The sequence below is a fragment of the Caloenas nicobarica genome, chromosome 25, assembly GCF_036013445.1.
Source record: "Caloenas nicobarica isolate bCalNic1 chromosome 25, bCalNic1.hap1, whole genome shotgun sequence".
In the NCBI taxonomy this organism is placed as follows: domain Eukaryota; kingdom Metazoa; phylum Chordata; class Aves; order Columbiformes; family Columbidae; genus Caloenas; species Caloenas nicobarica.
In genome coordinates this window covers 6,135,617-6,160,775 of record NC_088269.1, presented here as the reverse complement: position 1 = coordinate 6,160,775, position 25,159 = coordinate 6,135,617, and the positions used below count along the sequence as shown (strand labels likewise).

Here is a 25,159-nt window from a genome sequence, read left to right as displayed (position 1 = left end):
GCCCGTTCGGCCCCGCCCGCCCGGGGAAGCAGAGGCGGGACCAGAGCGCTCGTACAAAACCGGCAGCTTTATTGCTCGTTCTTACACGGGGGGTCGGGAACAGCCCTTTGCCAGAGCCCGAACCGGTGCGGTGGGAGCAGAGCTCGGGGCGCGAACGTGTCCCCGCTCTGCGGCTGGGACAGGGACAAGCGTACACTTTACAAAAGAAAGTCAGTAGTCATCTCAACGTTCAACACATGTAAAATCCCAGCTGTTTCCTTCCCACAGGATCACTGCTAAAACCCGCACGTTCGCTGCCCCACGCCACCACCCTGCAAGTATTGCCCACGCACACGCTAAGTATAAAAACTCTCATCGATTAAAAGGCACCATTTTCGGCATAGTTTGGGTTCACACACAGGTTCAATACAATGGAGAACATCCCTCCCTGCGTTCCTTCCTCATCCCGCGGGAGCTGCTGCCTGCAGCTGCTGAGCAACGGACAGACAGACAGCCAGCCCAGACCAAGGAGAACTCGGCAAAAATAGGAAGTAATTACCTTGGAACAAACAGAAGACCCCCACACATATGTCTGGTGATATTCTAGGTGATGTTTTACATATTTTAATAGTGTTATAAATCTTAGTCTAAGTTTACGGGAAACCACAGGAGTTCAAGTATTTTATTACTGCAAATGCAAACACTATATATATATATTTATATATGTATTTACAGAGGAAAATAATTTTTTTGGCGATATTATGAGGGTTTTAGAGAGCAAGTTTGTACTCAGTGGCTAGCGTAAAGTGAAAAAGCCAAGCACTCTCTCCAGTGCTTATTTCACTTCAGCAAGTCTGTGTAATAGATTTCTGCCTGTGACCACCAGCCTCTTCCCGCGGCACCGCGGCTCACGCCAAACGCTGAGCGCCCTTTGCAGAAACGGCCTCACACTCCGGCTTAGTGAGCGGTGCAGAAAGGCTGGCGGTCCGGCCTAACGCAGGCCGGCCTGCGTCAGCATCCCGACCCGCAGCAGGCAGGTCTGAGCACGGGGGAAGAGGCTGCACCAGCGACCAGGGTCTTGTTTAAAGCGCTCAGAGGAGCTCGGGGGGTTCTAGGCAGAGAGACATCTTTTGCTTCTCAGTGTTCTGCAGGGACTGCTGCTCAGGCTTTAGACTCAAATTAAAACCTAGGAGCACCCTGGTTTTTAAAACCAAAGTATGGCCGTGTCTTTTCGTACCTTGATTTTCATTGCCCGTCCATGATATTAGTGGAAATTAGTAAAGGATTCTCGTTTAGCAACTCACGATTACTAATCTAAAACCATTAAACTTAGTGCTCATATAGCACAGTTTACTGTCAGTCAGCATGAAAGTAAAAATTTAAGTGCATTATTACACATCAATAAACATATATACATGCATAAACATGTTTACAATATATTTATCTTCCTCTGAAAAAGTACGCTGATACCTTGTTTCACTTGTGCCATCAATGTGGAAATGGATAACACTTCCCAGTCCATGCAAACGAAGCTTAAATTAATTGGCCAGACTTCCTCATTTTGAAAACGGTATGGGCGAATTCAGTTCTTCGCTGTGCATTTAGAAGGATGACAACAAACCAGACGATTTCATTATTGGGGCTCATCGCGGAAATGGGGGAACCAAAAGCAACTCCTGTACTCGAGGGATTATTGAAGCGCAGGCCGCTCCGTGTCCCGCCGGGCAGCCCCGCTCGCTTCGCAAAGCCACAACGCGAACAAGGGGCTGGGCGCTTGCAGTTCCTGCAGCTTTGGTAGAGGTATTTCATTTGAAGTGTTACATTCCTCATTTTGATATCTCGTCTGCCTTACCCCAGCAGGACGGTGTCTGGGATGACCACGGGCCGCTCAGCGCCAGAAGGAAAACCGCAGTTTCAGCCTCGTCTCGGTGAATGCACCGGCTCACGCGGAGCCCCAAAGCCAGAAGCTATTTGGGAGGCAAAGGTGCCGGTCGAGACGGAAGATAATGTCCCTGAGGTGCACATTTCCGCTGGGCGGGGGGTCCCTGAGGTACGCTCCTCTGCTGCGGGGGCGGCGGCCTGCGAGAGGACAGAACCCGCTGTCAGTGCCCGTGACCACGTCAGGACCGAGTGAAATGAAAAATAAAGGAAAACTTTCTGCTCAAAGTTAATGAGAAATGATCCGGGACTTGGCGATAACATTCACAAATCAGCAAAATGACAGATTGAGTCATTTATTTTTTAAACTGCATATTTTGAGAAGCATTTTATTCAGCTATGTGCAGGGCTAATCTGGCCCCAGAAAAGCATTCTGAAACATGTTAATCTCAATATAGCTGTGACAGGGCGCAAAATGAATGCTGCAGGTAATAGCACTTTAGTCCCCCAGCGTGAAATGAAGGAGAAACTTCTTCCAATAAAAGGTCAGTCCTGCATGCATACAATACGTGATGAAATACCCTAATGCTTACAGAAATGAAGGCAATGGCAATCTACGTATATCAGCGCAACCGTCAATAGTTATTTGCAATAACTCAACCCACCTTGTCGGCAGCTTCTGTGGCTGCGGTGCCTGGTATTGCGGAGTCTTGTAGTAGGGCTGGTGGTAAACCTGCTGAGGATGCTGGTTAACTGGGTACGATGGAGCAGGAAAGGTGTTTGGTTCCATATTCTACGAAGAAAACAAAGTGAGAATGTTCACAAATATTCACATAGGGAATGGAAATATTTGTTTTCTCAGTCAAGTGACATTTAAGGCCACTTGCAAACGAACCTGGAAGAGTCAGAGTTGCTCTTTCGTTCTGAGAAACTCAGTGGAAAGAAGCAACAATCTGAAAAGTACTGTATTTTGGAAAAAACAGATAGGATGATTACAACAAGCACTTGATTTGTTCTGCAAAGTGCTTTGGCTGCTTGTTGCATCCAGAGAGAGAACTGGGCTGCAAAGGAGGGGACGAGGGGGCTGGTGAGGGTGCCAGGGTGAGGGAAAGGGGGGAGCAGAACAGGTAAACTGCTCACCAAGCCATGAACAGCCCCTGAAAAGAGCTTGAACAGTGGGAAACTGAGGAGTTCACCACACACATCTTAAGAAATAATTCTTCTCAGCAAAGAGAAAACCCGATTTGCAGAAATGAAAAAATAAAGTACCTTTGAAGCTTTTATTAGGGCAAAAATCAAATAAACTGCCTTCCTTAGGTAACAGGCAGCGAGTGAAGTGGTGGGAAGCAGAGGGTTCGTACCGTGGGAGCAGCCCTGGCAGGGTAGGGCGCGCCGTGCAGGAAGCCCCGCTGCAGGTGGTCTCTCTGTTCCGTCTCTGCTCGGGGAGGCGGCGACTGAAGGGACCTGGAATGCAGGGACAGGGACGCAGGGAGCACATCAGCACAAGGACACGCGGGCTGAGCCCAGCACCGCTCACCCCGCATGGATGGGTGCGACCTCAGCAAATATCACACTGCAGGATGATAGTATGGCCACATATCTCACAAACAACGCAGCCCTTTTTCTGTTCAGGACTACGACAGCTTCATTTTGTCACCTTATACCAAAAGGGGACCCAAAAATAAAAAACCCACCGCCAGGTGTAAACAAATGTCTGTGGACTATTTGGAAGGGCAGAGGAGAAGGCAAAAAGGAGACCGTACTTACGAATGGCAGCGCAACATGAATCTTCTGTAGCATCGCTTCAGCCTGTCTCTTTTTGCAAATGCCAGAGCAGCAGCTATGAGGAGCGGGAGGACCAGGAAAAAGAATACCAGCAGCCCATTTCTCAGCGAGGTGTCTTTGTCCGATGGGGACGAAACGATGTGGAAGAAAAAAAGCGTAATCACCACTTGACTCATTGTAGTCAGTGAATATTTGTAGGACTGGTTCTACAACTATTTTCCATTTTTCATAGAAGAAAAAACTAAAGAATCTAGTAAAGCTGCACGATACATGCCCAAATGTATTATTTTCTGATTATCTTTTCACAGGGATTGTCTGATCAAAGATGAAAGAACTGTACATGCCATGATACCTTGGGCTATAACAGCATATTGATTTACTAAATCAATACCTAATTTTTCTTCCACTACATTACTGTGAAGATCTTATGAGCTCAACTGAAAAAGGAAAACAGAGCTTCTGCCCTTTGATCCTAAATCTTCCTCTTTTCCTGCCATTGTTTGCTGTAGGCAAAGAACTCAGGTTCTTAACAACCTCTGCCTTTTTATATGCAGCAAATTTCTCCTCTGCAGGCTGTACAAAAGAAAAGTCTTTCCTTTTTTTGTGTGATGATCAATACAACAGCGACTTGTCACCGTGCGCTGCCCCAGCCAGATGTCACCCTGCCTGTGCCGCGGGTACCAGACCCGGGCAGCTGCTCGTCTCTGCCAGACGCAGCGCGTCCTTATGGAGACGCACACTCACATCCACGGACTTGAACCCGCATTTCGTGGTTTGATTGGATCTAAGAACGGAAAGGGCGTCAGTTCCCAGCCTGGATCCAGAGAAGTCCAAGAGGACGTTAGTCCAAGGTGGCAGAAGTCACCTGAAGGCATTTAAACCAGCCCAAAGTCTCCACTGGAACTGTTCACAAAGGAGACCTGGCCAAGGCCCCCACCCACCGCACCGCAGCCCCCTCAGCACTACTTGCCATCATAAGGAGAGCCACCGTCCAGGCTCCCCCCGTAGCCTTTTTTGTCACAGAAGGGAGGGGCCCAGCCTGCGTCACAGTGACAGTTCCTGTTGTTATTGCACACCTGTGTTTAAACACAAACGTCACCATAAGGTCTATCTAAATGTTTAGTAACTTCAGTTTCTACACATTTAAAAGCCGCATGTGGTAGCCATGACCATCTGTTCCGTTCCTTCTGTATCACTCGGCCTGGAGAACATCAACCAGTGACTCAATTCTGAACAGCCCCTGGCCAGGCGGCTCCAGATCTCACGTGACGGAGCAAGCACAGCATTGTTCAGGATGAGCCTCCAGAGATCAGCTATCCCAGCGGCTTAAACACCATGGCTTTTTTTTTTTTTTAAATTTTGTGAGATGCAGAGTTTCAAATTACATTAGTAATACTGGAAAAATTGGGAATTTTTCTTGCCTGGCAAAAAAGTGTCATCCTAAGAGCTTTAGTCAAATATTTTTTTTTATATTGCCCAGAGACATTTTATAGAGTTTTACAGTTAAACAAAACAGAAAAGTTACTGTCTACCATTTTAAAACTTGCTCAACTTACATAACTTTGGCCCAATTTTTTGCTGACTACTAAAGTCACTTTTCCCATTAACAGCAGCTTTTCATGGCAAAACCCATCCTCAAGAACCCCACAGACTTTTTTTTAATCACTGCACCTAGCATCATTATTACTTTATTCAACAGTAGCTACAGTCTTAAACAGAGAAGGGGAACTTCCTAGGTGCAAAAAATGCCTTATATAGACACTACTGATTAAGCACAATTTCAGTGTATCTGGGTCAAACCGGGACCTTTGATTAAAAAGGTGTGTTTATACATTTGCATGGTGACTGTCTCTAAAAATCTAACGTTGTCGTAACAAAGACGCTCCGCTCACCCCGTGGCCGTGGCACTGCTGCTGCACGTCGCAGTCGTAGTTCAGCACCGAGGCGCTCACGCACTGGAAGTGCCGGCAGACCTGGGGAGCAGAGACGTGCCCGTGAGGGAACCCCAACACTGCACCGACCCCCCTGCGTTCTCGCAGGGCTCTGCAGCCGCTCTAGGCTTTCTAGTTCAGTTGGATTTTAATTGAAAGTTGTCTTAAAGGCATTTCTGTGTGCCTAGCTCTTCCTGCTCATCGACAGAGCAAAGATCCTGTCTCTTAATTTCCTTGGCTTCATCTATAAATGAAAGGCTCGTTACATTTTTTCTGCACATGCACTACAGTACTAGGCAGTGTGGGTAACCAACAGACTCGCTTGGTTTTGCATTAACTACAGGCACCAAAAAAATTAATGGCCATAAATATTCATGAAACAATGCCGCTGAAAATTATTCATATAAACCCCCAAATTATTACTCTAAGAAATCACTTTTTACTCACTCATTACCTTTCCAGCACCACATTTGGTGCCTTCATTCACCATTCCTGGGTCCGGGACATCAGAGCCCAGCTGGAAATCTACACCCCAGCACGTGGTGCCTTTAACGGGAGTCTGGATAATAGCAGGCTTAATTCCAAAAACAGGCATAGTTTTCACATTTTCACACTGCAGCTTCCCACACATGGCATTCCTACAACATCAACATATGAATGCTGTAGTGACACTTGAATTTATTCTGAGAAAAAGACTATCACACATTTGAAATTATCTTTTCTTTCTACAGGAAGACACAGCTTGGAAATAAAAACGAGGCAACTTGCCAAACAAAATTTAGCTGGGTCTCATTTCAGTGCTGCAAGAGCATGGATTTATCCCTTCCTTCTGGAAGCTGGCGGATCTTTACACTAAAAAAAACACGGCGATTTGCTACTTGTTTTTCTGTATGTGTGCAGCACTCAAATAAGGATTCTCAATGATACATTTAGGAACTTTTGGATGCACTGGCCTCAACTCACCAGCTGGAGCATTTCTTGTAGTCGTGCCCGTGGAAACCGCAGTTGCCAAATCTGTCACCCTTGGAATTCACTTCAGCAAAGCAAACGTTGGGGGCTGCTTTGGCTTCTGCAAACATCCCCCAGACAGAGGAGTCAAGTTAAACAGGGAAGGAACATCTCACATCACTGCACCTCCTTTACCCAGAGCAATTATCCTGCTACACTCAATATTTTCCATGCAGCATAGATAGCTTAAGAACTCAATCAAAACAATAAAGAGCTGAAACTGTCAGCACCACAAGGTTCCAAGTTTAAAAAAAAAAAAAGAGAGAAAAATAGTCACACACTGAGTCCATGATACCATTCGATATTTCTGTGTGGTTTCTTTCCAGCCCTGTATATCAGAAGCTCCACTGTAACAGGAATGATCAGTGCAAGAAAATTACTACTTGAATAACCAGCACAGCACTAAATGTAACAAAGGAAGAATGAGTGAAGGCTAAGCCATATAAAACACTATTTCAAATCCTTTGCCAAAGCCAGCTGGTCTTTGTAACAGGAAAACACGTAAACATATTTTAAGTAAACTTAATGTATTCTTTTAGCTCTGTCTCCTAGAAAAATGTTAACACTCTGCTCTCCCTTACTTGAGCCAAAGATATCCTGACACTGCGCATCGTAGTACTGGCAGATGCCGTTGTAGCAGTAGGCTTCCTCGTTGTGGCACGGGTGACCGTTCTGAACAGTGAAGTCCGGCTGGCAGAACTGGGACGTGCCATTGCAGTACTCAGGAAGGTCACACTCGTTGTTACTCGCCCGACACTCGGTTCCCCGAGCAAGGAGCTAAACAGAGAGGGGAGGGAGAAACTGCATCAGAAAACTGCATGAAAATACAGACCTTACAGCAGACACGAACACTGCACCTGACCCACAATATGCCCCAAAAAGGGACTGATCTGAAGCCCTCGTAGGGGCTATACACGTGCACAACTCCCTCTCACAGATGCAATGGCTGGGCCAATGCTCTCCCTTTCTCAGTCACTGAGGAACACTTCCAAGTATTACGTCCGAGTCTCTTACCTTGCAGTTTTTACAGCAGTCACCATAAGCACATTGAGCACCATATCGGAGTCTGCAGGTACCCGGTTCACAGCAAGGATCGCTTTCACATTCCTGAAAACAGAAGTGCTGTGAATGTGCAGAAATCGCACCCTCCACTGTGCACCGTCCTCCCTCCAGCGAGGGGCACGCAAGGGCCCCGGCAGCGTCTGTAAAACACACCCGCTACAGACCTTTGGCGAACCACAGTCACACTCCTCCCCGGCATCGACCAGCTTGTTCCCACAGTACGGGACGCTGTAGGTTTCGTCAGGCTTGGGAACGTTGAGCAGGCAGCTGCCTCCTTTGTTAAGAGTCAGCTTCTCAAAGTCCTCTGCGCTGCAGCTGCTGAAGTTCCTCGATCCCCTGCAACAGAGAACACAAGCGCATCTCTGCACTCAGCCAACCCACAAGCATTCCCTCAGTTTGTACAACAAGTGTACATCTGCTTTCTCCAGGAGCTGCAAGCGTGACATGACTCTTTGCAGGAGTACTTTGAAGGTGAAAGCAACCTGCAAAAACTAAGGGCCTGGGCGGGCAGATTTGACCCTCAGAAGAGGCTTTTCCTTTCGTCAGTCACTTACGATGCTCCAGAGCTCATAATGCAGCTGCTTGCTCCACAGTGACACACACGTTCATCGTCATGATTCATCCCCAGGTTGTGTCCCAGCTCATGAGCCATAATCGACGCAAACATCTGTATGCTGATTCTTCCAAACTGCACGGGAGCAAACCAGATGAAAATTAGCAGACAGCTTATACTGAGAAAGTCAGTGTTTACTTATGTGCCAAAGACACTTCTGTAATTCTGTCTCTACATTAACAGGATTCTCAGACCAGCCGTGCCTGCTTTCCAACCACGTGCATGTTATTTGCTGAGTAATCAGAGCCCTTAAACAAACATATTTGGGACAGTACCTAATGACCTCTGCTTTCCAGCACAGCTGCAATATGAACACAAAAACTAGAGTTCTCCACACCAGCCCAAATCTCCTTAAATAGGCAAACTCCAATTCCAGAACTTCTGTCACTAGTCCAAGAAAACAAGATTGCTGGGATTGCCAATTATCTGAGATCAGCAATCCATTAACGCTCTGCAGTCTCACACAAAGAGGCTGGTCAGCTGGAGCAACTGTGCAGGTCAAGCAGAGCCCAGAGGATGGATTTGAGAACACCCACAGCCAGGGTGCTCAAAACATCAGCAGAGAAATCCTGACCCTTTTTGAGTGCTGCACAGCGAGGAGAGGAGGAGCTGAGCAGAGGACACAGCAGACTACAGAGAAGTTGTGATCCAGATATCATGGAAGGGCCAGAAATGGTTGGGGACCACAGAAAAGCCACTTCAGCTTTGTTATTGAAGATTGTGCACAGCCGGGAAGATTTCTGGAGTGCAAAACTCGCATCTGGATCACATTCACAGTATCACTGACAATATCTCACCACGTTGATGCCTCCCGCGTGGCTCTTGGAGCACACCGTTCCGACATAGGCCATTCCCGCCGTGCCCCCGAACCCCTTCTTCCTACAGCGGGGAGACAAAGGCAAAGCGATCACCACGACGGCACCGACACCGCCAGCAGCACAGCCCGCCCGGGCAGCGCCCAGCGCATCGCTTCTGCTCGTGGGGCACAAAATACGGGTTTTCCAGCTTCCCAGTGCTAACAAAGGAGCGCTGCTCGTGCCGCTGCCCTTACCCTGCCCCGGGCAGCGAGTTCCCGGGCTGTGGGAAGCGCACAGGGACTCGCGTCCTGGAAGGGCAGAGACGGCAGCGCAGGGAGCTCTGAGCTTGTTTATGCAGTAGGGACGGACAGAAGAGCGGCACGTATCAAAGCACACACCACATAGCTATCTTCTGGGTACCAACTGCAGAAACAACTTTTTCTCCATTAAAATGCAAGGACACTGAATTCAAGGACCACAGAAACCTCCTTAGAAGAGCTTAAGTTGACTTGGAATATTTACATGAGTACAGAAATAACAGCAGATTGCCCTGGATTGTCTGCTGAATCACAGTGGCTACTTTTGATACTACAGCAGACAGGAATAGAATAAGCTTCTTAGGAGTCAAAGGGAAGGAACCACCACTCACAGAACAAACTGGGCACTGTCATGTCTCCGGCGCAAAACGAGGTTCTTCTCTCGCCACTGTACAAAGTTTGCCAGCACATCGCCAGCACCTCCATCTGTGCTAATCATGTTTTCATACTTCCAAATCTCTAGACCGACCAGCACAATGCGGATGTTCAACATGATGTACATCTGGGAGAAAAGAAAAAAAAAAGAGAAATATTTCTGGAGACCTTCAGGTAAGAACAAGTGGTTTGGAATTACATATCTAATTGCAAAAATCTACTTTTTCTGCTTGGGTTTGCCATTTTTAAAAAAGTTAGTACACAATTAAAATCACTGTGATTTAGACTTACATCAGCTACAGGATCAATGCTTAAATGCCACACCATAAGAAAATCCAAAGCAGAAAGACTCCCACTTACACTGTCGAGGAAGTTTGCCAGCTGCACCATGTGCTCTCTTACTTCTGTCTCACTCTTCCCAAAATCCTCAAACTGCAAGACAAAGAAACTTAGTCACAAAGAGAAAAGATAAAGACAAGAGTTAGAAAAAAAAGAACAAAACATTTTGAGACTCCTAACATGAAAAACACTTTTGCCTGGCTCCAAATCTTCTGCCAAGAAGATGCTAATCCAGACAGCAGCATCTTCATTGCTGTTGCTCAACAGCTCAGTATTTGGGAGCAAACAGCCAAGGCAGATTTGCCACGTGTTTTCCCTGCATTACCAGCTACTTGGCTGACAGAAACTCCCCGTATCTGACAGTTTCCTCTCTTCCCGAGGAGCACGGCACAGAACGCGGTGCTGCGGTTTGGGGTTCGCACATCTGCACAGCCCTGGCTGCAGTGCCCATGCTGTCCCCCGTCCGTTCGGCTGAGGGAGGAGGGAAGTGACACACAGTCCCTACCTTTTCTTTATCCACAACTATGAACAGCTCCACGTATCTTGTTTGATGTAGGACCGCTCTCTTTCTCTGTGGAAAAAAGTTTTAGACAACTTTAATTTTATTAATTCAAGTGTAAACAAAACGATTGTCGTATTTCGCTTGCTAGAACCAGTGGTTTCAGAGACACACCCGAAGCACGCTGTGCCAAGAGGAAAACAAGCCAAAACCCAGGGTGTAATACAATGCAATGACAATTTCACCATGTTTTACACTAAAATGTAGCTGCACAATGCCTTCCTATGTTTCAAAAGCAAAGGATCTTTTCACTTTTCACACAGGTTTCTTTGGAAAGCCACCGTACACTTTTATAAAGGAGCAGAAAGGTACTAACAGGGAAACACCAACAGCCTTGGAGTGAAACACAATGTTTTTCATAGTCCTGCTCTCACTGTGTTGTTCCTGCACAGCCAGTCTCTAAACAACAAGGGGCACCTTCACACCCAGCTGTTATTCTGATGGTCAGGAGAGCAGAATCAACACCACATTATTCTGCTGGCTTCTGGTGCAATGCTGTGTTAATGAGCCTCTCCAGTGAGGGTCGCGTTCTGCCCTGAACAGCCCCAAAAAGCTCTGCTCGTGAATAATCCGACCCACCACAGCGTGCAGCAGCACGAGGGAATCGCAACCACTTTGTTCAAGCAACTGAGTTCCTCAGCAGCGCAGAAAGGCCCCTGAATCAGAAACCTTCAGGTATGTGTTAAGCCCCAGGAAATCTGATAAGCTGCTTCCATATTCTCAGCTGAATGCTCACAAAACCCATTATAGAGGACTGGAGAAAACAGTGGAGTACTCACTCGCAGCAGCTGAGTCACACTGGGATGGGGGTTTTCCTCTGTGTGCTCCCTTTCATGGTCTTCGGCAGTCACCCCACACATCACGGGCTCTTTCTTCACATTATCCAATCGATATAAAATGTGTTTAGAGCCAGAAGAGGGATCCATGGGCTCAATCCCATAGGTGATGTTCCCTACTGTCACCAAACCCCTAAAATATGGTAGAGTGTGAGAAATTCTTGCACTAAGCACAGAGGACACTTACTCAGATTTTCACAGTAAAACAAAGGAACAGTTATTCTTCGATAACTAAGGCATATCTCAGTCCTTGCAAAGCAGCGTGCTTCACTTCAGGCCTGAAAGCAGCCTTTCACTGGATAGGGCCTTCATAAATACAGTAAATTAAACGTTTTTGTAAGAGGCTGCAACGCCCCAGTAATTAAATCGCAAGCCTTAAGCAGAAATGTTTTAGCTCAAATACACTATTGCTACTCCAGTGTTTGACATGGCATCCCAAAACCTATGGATATTAGCTCAAAGCAGAACAAATTTCCAATCAAATTTGAAGCATACAAGATTAAGGGACAATTTTGTAAAATTTGCAGACTAGCGTTCAACTTTCCATTTTTGCACTTTGTAGTAACCGTCTAAGCAAATCAGAAAATAAGCCAAAATTTATGTCAAAGAACAACGTAACTGTACTCAGATAACAAACTGCATTAATCAACTTATTTAATGGCATTGCAAATATCTGTTAGCGACGTGAATCAACGATAGCACAGACGGGCTGCACAAAGGCACAGAGCACTGCAGCTTGGCCCCGCTCCACCAACCCCGCCTGGCTGAGCAGGAGCTAAAAACGGGGCAAGAACCGTGTTTGAGGTTCAGTGAGACCCGCGCGGTACTACCTGAGCCCCGAGCAGGTGCTGACAGCGACCACCGAGTCCAGGGAGCCCTCCACGTAGCCCTGGTAGTGGCAGTGATCCTGCACGGGGGAACAAGGGCCGTTACACACACCTTCCACCTGCACACCCAGTGCGATCTCAGAGCGTGGAGCCGCCATGCCCGTCACCCATTACAACTGGAGAACATAATGTGCTTTAAGTCAAATTTACTATATGCCTTTATCTGCAGCCTGTAGCTTCTAACACAACTTTCTAGCTCCACAACATAACAGAATTTCCTTTGCTAACATGCACCTAAAAATTCCCTCACCTGCCCTCGTGCCCCAAGGACTCAGACACAAGGAGCTGCTCAGTCACCTTCAGCAAGGGTATAAGAAGATGGAAATCCTACCTGGACATCTGGATGTTCAGACTGCAACTTTCCCTCCTTATTATAGGTATAAACTGTGAAATCTTTGGGCAGCAGTTCTCTGTAAGGAAAGGGGAGAGGGAATACAAGGAGCATCTCATGAAATGACTATTGCAATTAAATAAGGAAACATTCAAAAGGAAAACCCTCCAAAATTCACAAAGAAATTGTGCATTTCCACAGCAAAATCCAAGATATCAGACTGGCAGAACCATTGATGAAATCAGATCAATCACCTCCCTCCAGATAAGTAAAACAAGCATCAAAACCAATTAAGTTGTGCTAAAAGCTTGCTTTTATGCAGGAAAACATAAATCATAGCACTGCTCCATAAATCTGCTGCATATGGCTTCTCTTGCCCAGTTTCGGAAGGAAGTGCATTGGGACAGTCTCCCACGATTAACGCTGCTGACCTGGACTGGTAAATCCACTGAATTCCCACGTTTCTGAGGGTCAGGGGCTTGGCAAGTGGCAGCCAGAGATCCCCAGGGGCTTGTACATTTAGATAATTATGTCTCTTGTCTATGATTAAGACAGTTTTAAGAAGCAATAGCCTGATAAATGGTAATTTGCTGTTGCTGCAAGTAGCCCTTTAAAAATTAAGCTTAAGACAGACATCTATATTGTCTGTAAGTTATGGTTATTAAGGCCTTTGGATACAAGGTCAGTTTCCTCATTTATTAGTATTCTTGTGCTACTGAGACAGGAAAAAAAAAAACCCTAAAACAATAAACGAAACCCAGAAGAAAGTGAAAATATTTACTCGAAATAGAGTTCAGTTTGTTTATTTTTAGATGTGAATGCAGAGAGCCACTTCACCATTCCCCAGCTCCCTTCTGAGCAAACTCTCGCTTCCTTCCCCGCAGGGATCACCAGGGCTGCACAGCCAGCACAGTCTCTGGTTGTCGGCCAAGGGTGTGTGACTCAATGCACTTTGTCGTCTTGCTCTGTTGATGTTGCCGAGCCAGCGTGTAACCACGCTTCCCAGAGAACCTCCAGAATCGGAACGCACGTGCTACCTGCCAGCTTGTTATTTGGACACAACAGATGGAATTTAATAATCTAAAGAAACTCATCACTTACTTGTTCTTTTCTAGATGTATTGTGTGTTCTTTTCCCTCTATCTCAATAGCATACGACATCTTGTCCTGAATATAAAAAAAAGTTGCATTTTACTCATGTTAATGAATACAATGCTCTTTGAAATCAACAAAATTTTGGCAGGAAACAGTCTCTGCGAGCTCGATTACTGCTATGACTAGAGCATCCCCAGCACTGCTGTCACCTTCCGCAACCCGGGACTCATCTGTACTGTTACCCTTTATAGACAGAGCTGTAGCTGCTGGAGACGCAGCTGATAACAATGAAATGTAAACCAGTTCCTAGAGGATGCAGAACTCTGTCGATCTGAGCTGCCTCTCCCATCACGTTGGTACCCAGCGCTGGCAGGGGGTGTTCCAGCAGCTCCCACCGCAGCGAGACGCTGCCCACAGCCACCAGGCTTTGCTCAGGCTCCCTGGTATCCAGCAGACAACACGTCCACACGCTGGAATTGCCAGATAATGAGCTAAGAAACTTTCCTTCTTAAATCTTGCTGGTTGCACCAGGCATGCGGGTCAGCCTGAAACCTATTTTTAAATTGTCCCTACCTCCGGAACCTGGCATCCCTGCCTGGGTAAGTGGGGAGAAGTCACATGAAGGAAGCTATTTCAAAATAGCTTTGTGGTTTCCTTATTCCTTGTTTCTAAGACTTCCACAGCTGGAGGAGGACAATACAGTTTTATGACTGAACTGAACATTCCCAGTGAGCCGGTACCTCCACAGATCCACGTCAGCCAAGTGCTACACACAGCAACCAGAGGCCTTAAATACTAAGTGGATAATCTGAGTCGCATGACCGCTACATTAAATATCACAGCAGGAGCACTAGTCATCGACTGCAATAAACTGCAAGGCATTTTTGTTAATATTAAATTCTGCCAATGTTTGTAAGATTTGTGACTAAACTAAATTCCATAAACACAGTTGGTCTAATCCAAATACTTCAAACTGCGCAGTCTTTGGTTACATGGCTACAGCAAAACAATACAGGTTGGAAAGTGCCGCTGGACGTTGTCTGACCCAAGCCCTGCTCAAAGCAGGGCCGGCTACAGAGCTGGCCCGTGCTGCTCAGGGCCTCCTCTGGCCAGATTTTGAGCATCTCCCAGGATAACGATTCTACCACCTCTCCAAAACTCCTCCTAATGCTTAACAACCCTCATTATGCAACTTTTACATCCATATCAAAAATCCATTGCAGCAACCCATAACCTCTGGAGCAGGGAGGTATTTACTGTAACACAGCTAAAGGCAATGCTAGATGTAAAATATTTTGTAAAGATGGATGCTTGTTTACCCCTAGATGAGTCCGACAGCGTTTTGTGGCATTTCAGGTCACTTTTGGGTGGACCGCACTAAGACATACATACCAAAATGAACGCATTTTTAGGACTGCCCAGTACCTGCACCGAGGAGACACTGGAAGTCTCTCGCCGTTCTCTTCCCAATCTCTGCGGGATTACAACTTCATAGGAAGACAAGAGAGAAACCTGCTGGAAACCTAGAAAGCAGAACAGAAACAACTCCCATTACCATCTTACAAGTATCTGTCTCGCACAGCACCACCTTCCACCAGCAGCAATCGGAGCATTTCCCAAAGCAGGTCAGCACAGAGAGAACTTGTTCAAGGGCATGGGGAAAGCGTCACAACCAGGCGTCCTGTGCTGCAGAGCGGCAGCGGCTGGACCGCGCAGCCCCAGAGCGGCTCCCGGGCTCCGGCAGCTCCTGCGTGTCCCCACGGCGCAAATCCAGCCCCGCAGAGCTGAAATCCAGCTTTCTGCCCTCGCCCTGCTCACCTCAGCCCAGCCTCTGACACCTCCTTATGTTCTTAGAGAGCTCTTAAGGAGCTTAAAAAAACAAGCGAGGTGAAACAAATGCATGCAACAGAGCGGCCTTTTGGAGCTCACTTTATACATTATTTGCGTATGCAACATCAGCCAGATCCCCTGACTGAACAAGCACCAAACAAAAGTCTACAGTCCAAGTATCCTTTACAAGGCATTGGTTTGTGCAAGCAACTGTTCTATATCAAGAGTGTAAACAATAACAAATTGCAGATGTAAATGGCTCTTCCCGTTGCGGTTGCGGGAGGTTGGCCCCGGGGCTGCAGCGGGATTACAGCCGCAGTTTTAGCGGCTCACGGCAATGGAATCAGCGAACTCATCGGAGCAGCCCGACCCACAGACAGGGGAAGGGAACAGTCACCCTCCGTGTCACCGTCTATCTCCAGAAACAACCCCACACATCTGGGAGGCGCGGAGGGGGTGTGTGTGTCCCTTTGGGGCACACGGATGCATTGCAGCGCACCTGTTTGTAAAACAGCACTTTTGCCACACAAGCAGAGGAACAACATAGTGCACTTAGCACAGCAGGAGCTTCATCAATTACAGTGATTGTTGGAAAAAAGGTACCAAAAAAATCAGAGAGAAACTTCCTGAAAATAGCCCTTATGTTCACAGGCTACAACAGGTATAATACAGTGTCACCACCTCCCCAGCCTGAGAAGAGGGGAGGGAAGGGGGACGCCTCCCTGGGATGAGCCACCAAAGTCCACACTCCAGCAAATACTTCTGCCCATCTGCCATTTCCAACCACACGTTCCACTCGTACCCAGTCCCGAGCTCTCGCACGTCGCTGCTCTGCACTTGTCACCTCCCGTTGCCACCCACAAGCGCCTTCGTTAGCGGGGATGTGACACTGACACTCGGACAGTTTCGGAGCATCTCTGAGGACACACGACACAGAACCAGCCGGGCAGGGCTCACCTCGCGGTGCTCCGAAAGCAGCATCCCTCCCCAAAAGCTGCTTGGAAGCAGAAAACAAAGGCGTGAATCATATGAAGTCAGTGAAGCTGGGAGAGAAACCGCACTAAAAGGGGACAACTTTCAACCCTCTGAACACTGACGGGTCTCCCCACTCTCTGCTCTCCCTTCACCACCACTCCAGGAGCTGCGTGCAGGTACAGTGACTTATTCTTCCCTTCATTGTGGGCACAATGCATCAGAGGAGGAGGGTGTGTTTGTCTTGACTAACTCAGTGCTTCCTATTACAAGATAAAATATAAGGGTAGGAAGGCACCGCCTTGCTTTATAGTGGAACTAAAAAGATAAAAGCAGCCTTCACATTCAAAGTTCAAACCTAATGCAAATAACTTTCAGTTCTCTTTCCTCTTCTGGCAAAAAATACCCTTTCTCCCCCATGTTTCAGTACAGACCAAACTGACAACAAGCCTGGTGATGCAGAGAAGAGACAAGAGTTTGTTTTGTGGGTTCTCGCCGGGACGAGGCGGCTCCGCTGGGCTGGAGGCGCAGCCCCGGACACAGCGCCGCTCCATGCAGGTGGCCCCGGCACTGACCCCCACCTCGTACAGAGCCCCCGTGCCGACTGCCCCGCGAGACATTTCACGCATCACCAGCAGCCCTCAAAGAGGGCACCAGACTAGTTAATCAAAAATCCAACGAAAGGGACAAGCGCAACGGAGCAGAAATCAGAACATGCAAGACACGATCCTGCCCCTAAATCCTCCTCCTGCCTTCAAAGGCTGCTGCAGGGAACGCGCCTTTTTCCTGAGAAACACAAACCCCGCGAGATGAACCCTGAACTCAGCGCCACACTGGCCACCCCAGGCCCACCGGCACGCAGTGACCGACACTTCAGACCCGATCTCACTGGGCACACAGGCACGCTCGCCCTGACCCAATTAGCAGCAGGGGGAATTCCAGCAAGGACACGGCAGTTTGCAGTCTGGATAACCGCAGTACAATGTAAAGGTGGTTTAATCCATAACAATTACAGAAAGGTAGAAGTGACAGCAAAAAAACAAACCCAGATACTCAGCTGTTTTCCATGTAAGATGTTTCAAGATATTAATATTCTGTTTTCCTAAGATACGCTATTTTTTGTAGCTTTTTCTCCACCCCCTTTTGAGAAACTTCACTGTAATACAGTAAGTATTGTTCTCAAGCACAGTAGTTTGCAACAAATTTTTCAGTACTTGCAGAACTTCTTGTGCTCAGGTGCCTCCTGCACTGGCCAAGTCACGCTGCACATCAGCACTGAGAACACGCTGATTATCATTCATTTTTGGGTGTAACGCTGGATGAGATTGTATTTCCAAGGAGAAAAAAAACGATTTCATCCACTATATGTATCTTGTCTCATTAAAGACTGCCTTTAATTACCAGCAACTGGAAAGACATGAATCATCTTCCCCTCCCCACGCAAATCCACAGCAGGAATTCCGTGCTCGCCCCACGGCGTGCCGGAGCTTGAAAACCATGGGAAGGCGTCGCGGCCGTGCCGGCTCTGCAGACACCCAGGTGAGCTCTATCGCCCTCCTACCGTAACTCTTTCCCGAGTCCACTTGAGTGAGGCCAAACGTACGCTCTTCAATGGAAACAAACAGAAACAGGAAAGTTTAGACTGTAGCCTGTTATACCACAAAACAAACCGATTTCATCAAAACAAGCTCATCAGCGTGTGAGCAGGCGAACAGCTCAGGCTGCAGACAAACCAGGAATGTGCAGAAAACCACCATTCCCACCCAGAGGAGAGGACACCCAGTGCTACCATTCCCTTGTATTTCTTCAATTTACTCAATCCCCGACAGTGGGAATAGAGCCAGGGAATAAAAAAAAAAAAAAAAAAAATCAGCAGCACACAGAATAAGGCATTTCTAATGCTTGTGTTGGATTTATCCTGTGCCAGCATCCACTCCAGCGACCGTTGGCCACTTTACCACAAATGTAGAGGCCTGACCAAAACCATATTAAGCCTAGAGCACCAGTTAGCAGTGATGAGTTTTAATCTTCTGTTAGTCGCGCGCATGGCTGAGTCAAAAGATGCACACTGCTAAAGCACTAGATACACAAACCCATTAAATTAGCCATTGTTACAATCAATTCCAATTAACAGATGAGGTCGGCTGCACCACCCACGCGACACGTGGGCAGCGGAGGCTCACGAGAAGCGCCAGGAGGTTTTTGCAGCCGCCCGGTCCATCCTCAGTCCCGCACAGCGCATCTCCAACAAGCACCCCTGATGTCCAACACACTTCCCTCCTTGTGCTTTAAGCCAATTACCCACCAGGAAAATCATTTTTAAGTGCAGCTGACCTTTCCACTATGATGGCAGCCGTGGTAAGATCTACTCTGCAGATTAATGGAAGCAAAAATCTCTTTCACTATATAAATATCATCCAAGTCCACTTACAGATATTTATATTTAAAAAGCACGCTAGAAGTAGGAACGTTTCCTCCAGTTTCAGTCCCTGCCCCACCTCAAAGGCTGCAGAGTGCCTTGGTGATGCTGCATCTCCAAAGTCCCCACAACACCAGCCCAGCTGTTCTCCTGCTCCTCCTTGGGACTCTTCTTCCCACCTCCTCCCTCCCTGACTCAAAATCTTCAGACCAAGAGCAGCTCCTGTCTCAGGGCCTTTTCAGAAGGTAGGAAAAGATGACCAGCTACCATGGCAAGAGAGGCAAATTCATCTACTTGATTTATTGCTCACCTGGAATATTTGTTTAACATTAAAGTTGGCAAGAGCGGTTAACGTAATTTCTCTTAGTATATTACTGGGAGTGCTGGACATTAATGAGGACATTGAGCTCTTCTACAGCAATATTTCCCAGAATTTTCTTACCTCCCGCTTGCTGAAATCCTGACCTACACCGTGTTTCCTGTCTAGACTCTGTTCCTCCTGCCCCTGCTCAAGCCACACTAATTTGCCTGCAAGACAACAGCCACTCTTGTTCCACAAAAGGACTGTGGCTCTTGTTCTCTGTTAGTGTCACAACGTCCTCTCCACCTCGGAACCTCCTTACGAGGAGAAGCGGAGCAAAGCCACGCTGCTCCGTGGGGCAGGAGGATCCATCTCCCCGCCAGTCGCTGGCCCCGCTCACTCCGCTTCACACGGGCGCTGTGGGAACGCTCCGCTTTGGGGTGTCACTGTCTTCACACTGGGCCACCAGAGGTAAACCACACAAAAGTTCATTCACAGAACCCGGCACAGTTGAGCAAATAAACTTTTTTAACTTTAGCTTGAGAAATGAGAATGATCAAGACATGCAAAAATTACAAAGGCATGTTTCCTACTTCCTTTTTCTGAAAACAAAGCACTACAAGAGGCAACACTGAAATTTCCTCTTTTTATTCTTCACATGGAAGAAATAACCACAACCCTTCTCTTTACTCTGCTGAATGACTGTCCCAGATCTGTTGAAATCTGGGTGAGGCAGTGCTGTTTCTTGTGAGCTGAACAAAGGAATTATCTATCTTAACCAAACACTGCATCTGCCCAGAAATTCAAACCAAAGTGTTCAGACGCTTTAAGAATTCCTTCAAAAAACGGTAAAGCGTGGCTAGAACATCCTGGTGTGGATACGACAAGTATTGAGGAAGAGACCAAGTAGCAAAACACATGGTCCCTGCCTATGGCAGTGCCAGATGGTTTCTTTAAGAATTTATGGTTTCTTTATGAACTTATACAGCCAAACACTGAGGCCTCCTACGGACACAAACATGAGGGGAAAATCTACACTGTACAAATCCCTTAAGGCTACACATTGCTATATGATTATGTTCATTCAGGAATTTTCAATTAGTAGCTTCCGGTAACAGCCCATTTCTGCCTCATATCCCTATTTACCCGGGAGTGTCCAGAGCACTTACGTTCCAACCCAAAAGCTGGAGATGTCTGGGACAAACTGAAACAGGTGACTCGTTTCTCCCGCTCCTTCACGCTCAGACCAGAGACAGGGCAGGTCTGCTACCTTATCTGTTATCTGTTATCTTCCATCGCAGAGCTGCCATTGTCAGCTGGGACAGAAACGCTGCCATCCAGAATCGGGGACTCTTGACCTGCGTTTCCTCTCACCCACAGCTAGGAACTAAAATACTGCTCTTCAAAACACCAACCAGTCCACTGGAAGCAGGAGCATCCAGTAACCTGTAGATGCGTCGTTTGAGCCTTTCCTCCTGGCGCTCTGGCGAGGCAGTGCCCACACGCCGTGCCACCGCCGCCAAAGCCCAGAGCCACCTTCCACAGCTCACAGGCAGCGAGACACGGGATCCGAGCGCAGCATCCCTGGGGAGAGACACCCACCACGAGAGCACCGCGCCTCAGCACGGAACAGCAGGTTAGAGAAGATTCCTCAGTTAGGAAGCCCTGACTCTAAAACTGCGTTAATGATAAACACAGAAGTTTAACACAGCACATATATCCCTTCAGGAGGAGGAAAACAATAACAGAGGAGACATTTCTGCTGGTTGTGTGTATATACCATCAGAATCAGCATCATAAAAGCCCATAAACCGTTTCAACTCATAGAGCCCATAAAGGGCGCAGAGCATCAGCTCGTTAAAAGCCCATTAAGGGAGCACGGTGCCCATTCATGGCCATGAGCGATGGCTCCAGGATGCAGCCCTGTCCTCCCTGGGGACAGCAGGCGCCCCAGCACAGGCCTGTCCCGGCTCAGGCCACCCAGACAGAGGGGGTGACACGGGTCGCTGCACTGTCCCTTGAAACGGGTGTTCCGTCACCTCCACGCAGAAATGCACATCTTGGGCAGGGGAAATCACACGGCTGCACCCAGGGTCTGCTCACGCCAACATTCCTGGGAGGCCCGTGAAGCCGCTGCCCACCCCACCGCAGGTTTCACGGGCTGTCCTGCACACGGATTGCCACCTGCCTGCGCCCGGGGCGCAGACCGCCCGGCCTGGCACGGGGGCTGCAGAGAAAAGCCGCGGTTCCCCAGACACCTACAAACCTGCGCAGGTGCGCGGGACCCGCCCGCTCACCGGCCGAGGCCGCTTCTCGCGGGCCGGGGTCAGCACAGCGGCCCCGCCGCAGCCCCCCCGACCACACGCAACACCTCCCAGGCGCGTTTTGGCGGAGACGGTCCCTGGCCGCGGCCCGGGTGGTGTCACCTCCTCCCTCCCGGGCCGGCACACACTGTGACCCGTGACCGGCCAGCGCTGCCCGCACGGGGCGAAACCCCCGGTCCGGAGCACCGGGGGCAGACCGGGACCCCCCCAAGAGGAACGGGGCACCTCCCACCGCACCTGCAGCCCCCGGGGCCAGGCCGGGCCCGGGCAGCCCCGGGGAAGGGAAGGGAAGGGAAAGCGGCGACCGGAGCCCCTCGGCTGGTCCCAGCGCCAGGCCGGGCCCGGGGGTGACGGGGCGGGGGCCCGATCCCCGCGGGGGGGGCCCGATCCTGGGGGGGAGTTGGGCCCGATCCTCGCGGGGGGGGGGGGCCCGATCCTGGGGGGGCCCGGCCGCGGTGCAGCCCCCAGCCCCGCTCCGGTCACTCACCCGCGCGGCCCGGCTGCCCGGGCACGGCCAGCAGCAGCAGGCACAGGCAGCTCCGCGCCGCCCAGGCCCCGGCCATGGCGCTCCCCGTCCGCATCGGCCCTCCCGCCCGGCGCTGGGTCCGGCCGGGGCCCCGCGGCCTTATGGAGCCGGGCCGGGGCCTGCGCCGCGCCGCCCCCGCCGGCCCGGGGCGGGGCCGCTCCGCCCGCCGCTCCGCGCACAGGGGCGGCCGTGGGCCCGGGACACGGCGGAACGGCCCCGCGGGGACGCGTCGGCGCCCACCGGCCCACGGGACCGGCTGAGCCCGGGAGCATCCAGCCTAACGGCTCCAATACTTCACATCTGAGAGAAAAAAACAAGCAAATTCCGACAGCGAGCGAGTCCCCGGGACGCAGCTGAAGGCGAGCGGTGCCAGCACAGCCCGCAGACACACGGACTCTGCTGGCCTTTCCTCCCAAGAACTGCTCTAGGAATCCAAAGCGCATGGAAACACAACCTCACGTCAGCAGTGCGATACCACGGGGCTCGGGTGAGTAAGAGAAACTTAAACAGCTGCCAAGGCACCCCATGGGCACGGGCCCTTCCCCGGGAGAACGACGAACAAACGCGTGACACCTCGGCCACGTTACTGATGGGTGGTGGAGAAGCTCATGCCATAGCGATAAGTGACGTACGAGTGCCTAGATAAATAAAGTCCAGTTTTACCAACAGCTTCTCAGACATGGAAGACTTCAAAAGGTTTATACTGCTGTTGCTACAGTGAATAATTAAAGAGGAAAGAATCTTTTGGCCCTTCGCATTCCAAAACCCTGCACCCATTTTTGCAGCTGCAGGAAAATGACCTGGACTCAGGTTTCCCCCCCACAGCCTCCAGTGATCAGAAAACCTCCTGTTCCTGTCGGGAGGAGGCAACGACTCAACTCTATGAAGCCAGTTTCATGTATCATAACAGACCAAAGCAAAGCCATGCAGGAAGCCGGCATGCAATCCTGGAGCTCTGCAATGGCCCCAGTCCCAAATGAAACCTCGAAGCACGCACTGGGATTTGGGCTGTCAGTTGTCTGCAGCACAGACTTTATGACAAGAACAAGGCAAAGTGAGAAAACCCATTGCAGACAAGAGCCTTAGAGATCACTTGACATTAAAATTAGGAGCAACACTGTCTTAAACAGGCATAAAGGCAGAAACAGGAAATATCTCAAAGTGACCTTACTAAGAAAAAATGTGCACAAATGACAGCCAGCTCCATGTGCTGGACATCTCACCTCCACGGGACAGGGGCGGTACACGGGTGAGCGTGCAGCACGGCAGCCGGTGCCGCTGGGATCGCCCGCTGCTGTGGCTGGTGCAAAACCCGCTTTGTCGGGTGTAAACCTCATACACAAGGGGACTCGCGGAGCCCAGTGACACCATGCGAGCAGGACAGACATCACCGAGCGGACGCCCAGGGCAGGGAAGAGCACGTGGGACGAGTTCCCCAAACGACATCTGCTGTTCGTCAGTGATTGTCACAGTTCTTTGCAACAAGCTGTGGAATCAGCAAGAAAGTAAATTTCTCAGAAATCCTCGTGCTGGCCATTCCACTCCCTGTTCCAGTGAATGCTTTGCCAGACTGAAGGGCACAAGGACTCCAACCGAACTGGCTAAACATGTCGCTGGTTTTAAATAGCACAGTCAGATGTGTCATGTTCTCCCGCCAGCCTTGGTGCTGCTGGCTCCCACATCCTCTCCACAAACCACATGCATGGTGTTTGCTTATAAACACTGTAAATAAGACAGATTAAGGATTTTGGATGCAGCCAGGACTTCACTGACATCACCAGCAACAGCACAGCTGGCTCAGGAAGATCCTCGTTAACACCACGCCAGCAGCGCCGGCTGACTGGCACCTACAAGTGCTGGTCATGGCTCCTTCCCAAACACATTCTTATCAAATTACATGTTTTGCCTGGCTTCCAGCTGGAGCTAATTAATGCCACGTACCTGCCTCAAACTGCGCTCGGCATTTCCAATCTAATGACCTCAAAGCACTGTGGGGGAGGATTAACGAGCTAGAAGAAAATGAGGCAGACAAAAACTGATGGGAACAGGCAGCAACTTGTCCAGATGTGGAGGGTCAATAGCAGGATCCCAGTCTCTAACTCTCTACTTTTGTACAGCTGAGTGTGCCGTTCTTTGATTAATCACCGAGTTTCACCCAGAAAGCACTGAGGTCAACCTCTACAGCGCTTTGAGCACAACACAGAAGTAACAAGCCTGGGCAATGCAGGATCCCACTGCCATTAATTTGGTACAGGGAGAAGGGCAGTTGGGATATAAAAATTGTGCTGCTTGATTATCCAAGCAGGACTAGCTCCCCTCTGGGCAGGGAGACAACTCTTGAAATGCCATCCCTGTTTTCCTGTTAACAGAAGTTTGCTCAAGGGCTCAAGTCTCGTTCATTTTCAGAAAACTTCCAGAGCCGCAGTTCGGGGAGCTCAGGGGAACAGCTTCACCTCCGGCCCCAGGCAGCCCCGGGCTGCGCGGCTCCTCTCGGGTCCGCCAGCGCCCGCGGACACCCCGGCAATTAACGCGGCCCGTCGGGAGCACCAGCCCCGCAGCACGAGGTTCATTTACATCCGTTTCCGTGACACGCACGCTGGGCAACCTGTGAGCCGTGTCTTGGTCATCGCAGCGGGGCTCAGGGGCAGCTGGCCGCGCACCCAGCAGGTGGGGGGCAGCGGGACCCCGGCAGCGCCGCACACGGCCCGGCAGCAGCCGGTGAACAGGCCGCGGCTCCTGCGGTACCCGGTACCGCGCCGCTCCCTCCCGCGCGGCGGGCTCGGGGCGCCACACGGCTCCCACCGCGCCCCAGCAACTCACGGCGAGCGGGGCAGCGCGTCCTCAGCCCCTCTGTGCGGGGACCCGCCCGGGGAGCGCGGCCGCCGCTGCCCGCCCGCCGTGCCGAGAACCGGGGCCGGGGTCCCGCCCTCTTTCCTCGCCCATAGGCCGGCAGGCCTCCCTGGCAGCCAATCACCGCCTCGGCTGGCACGCACTTC

The 25,159-nt window shown here is 49.7% G+C and overlaps 1 protein-coding gene across 2 annotated transcripts; it reads right to left on the bottom strand.

Moving 5' to 3' along the window:
* Positions 1-63: 63 nt before the first annotated feature.
* Positions 64-24,894, bottom strand: ADAM9 (ADAM metallopeptidase domain 9). Of its 2 annotated transcripts, none has more exons than XM_065651557.1 (22): positions 24,759-24,894; positions 15,217-15,314; positions 13,799-13,863; positions 12,698-12,776; positions 12,310-12,386; positions 11,423-11,612; positions 10,590-10,655; positions 10,106-10,177; positions 9,703-9,872; positions 9,054-9,135; positions 8,198-8,331; positions 7,808-7,979; positions 7,596-7,688; positions 7,163-7,358; positions 6,537-6,642; positions 6,028-6,211; positions 5,535-5,615; positions 4,613-4,718; positions 3,625-3,757; positions 3,219-3,321; positions 2,523-2,650; positions 64-2,058 (listed from the first exon to the last, which is right to left on the bottom strand). In XM_065651557.1, the coding sequence occupies exons 3-22, from the start codon at positions 13,855-13,857 to the stop codon at positions 1,947-1,949; spliced, it is 2,343 nt and encodes a 780-aa protein (XP_065507629.1). In that variant the 5' UTR covers positions 13,858-13,863; positions 15,217-15,314; positions 24,759-24,894; the 3' UTR covers positions 64-1,946. The 2 variants fall into 2 exon arrangements, with proteins under 2 accessions (XP_065507629.1, XP_065507628.1); XM_065651556.1 differs by lacking the exon at positions 24,759-24,894 and adding an exon at positions 22,125-22,261.
* Positions 24,895-25,159: the final 265 nt, after the last annotated feature.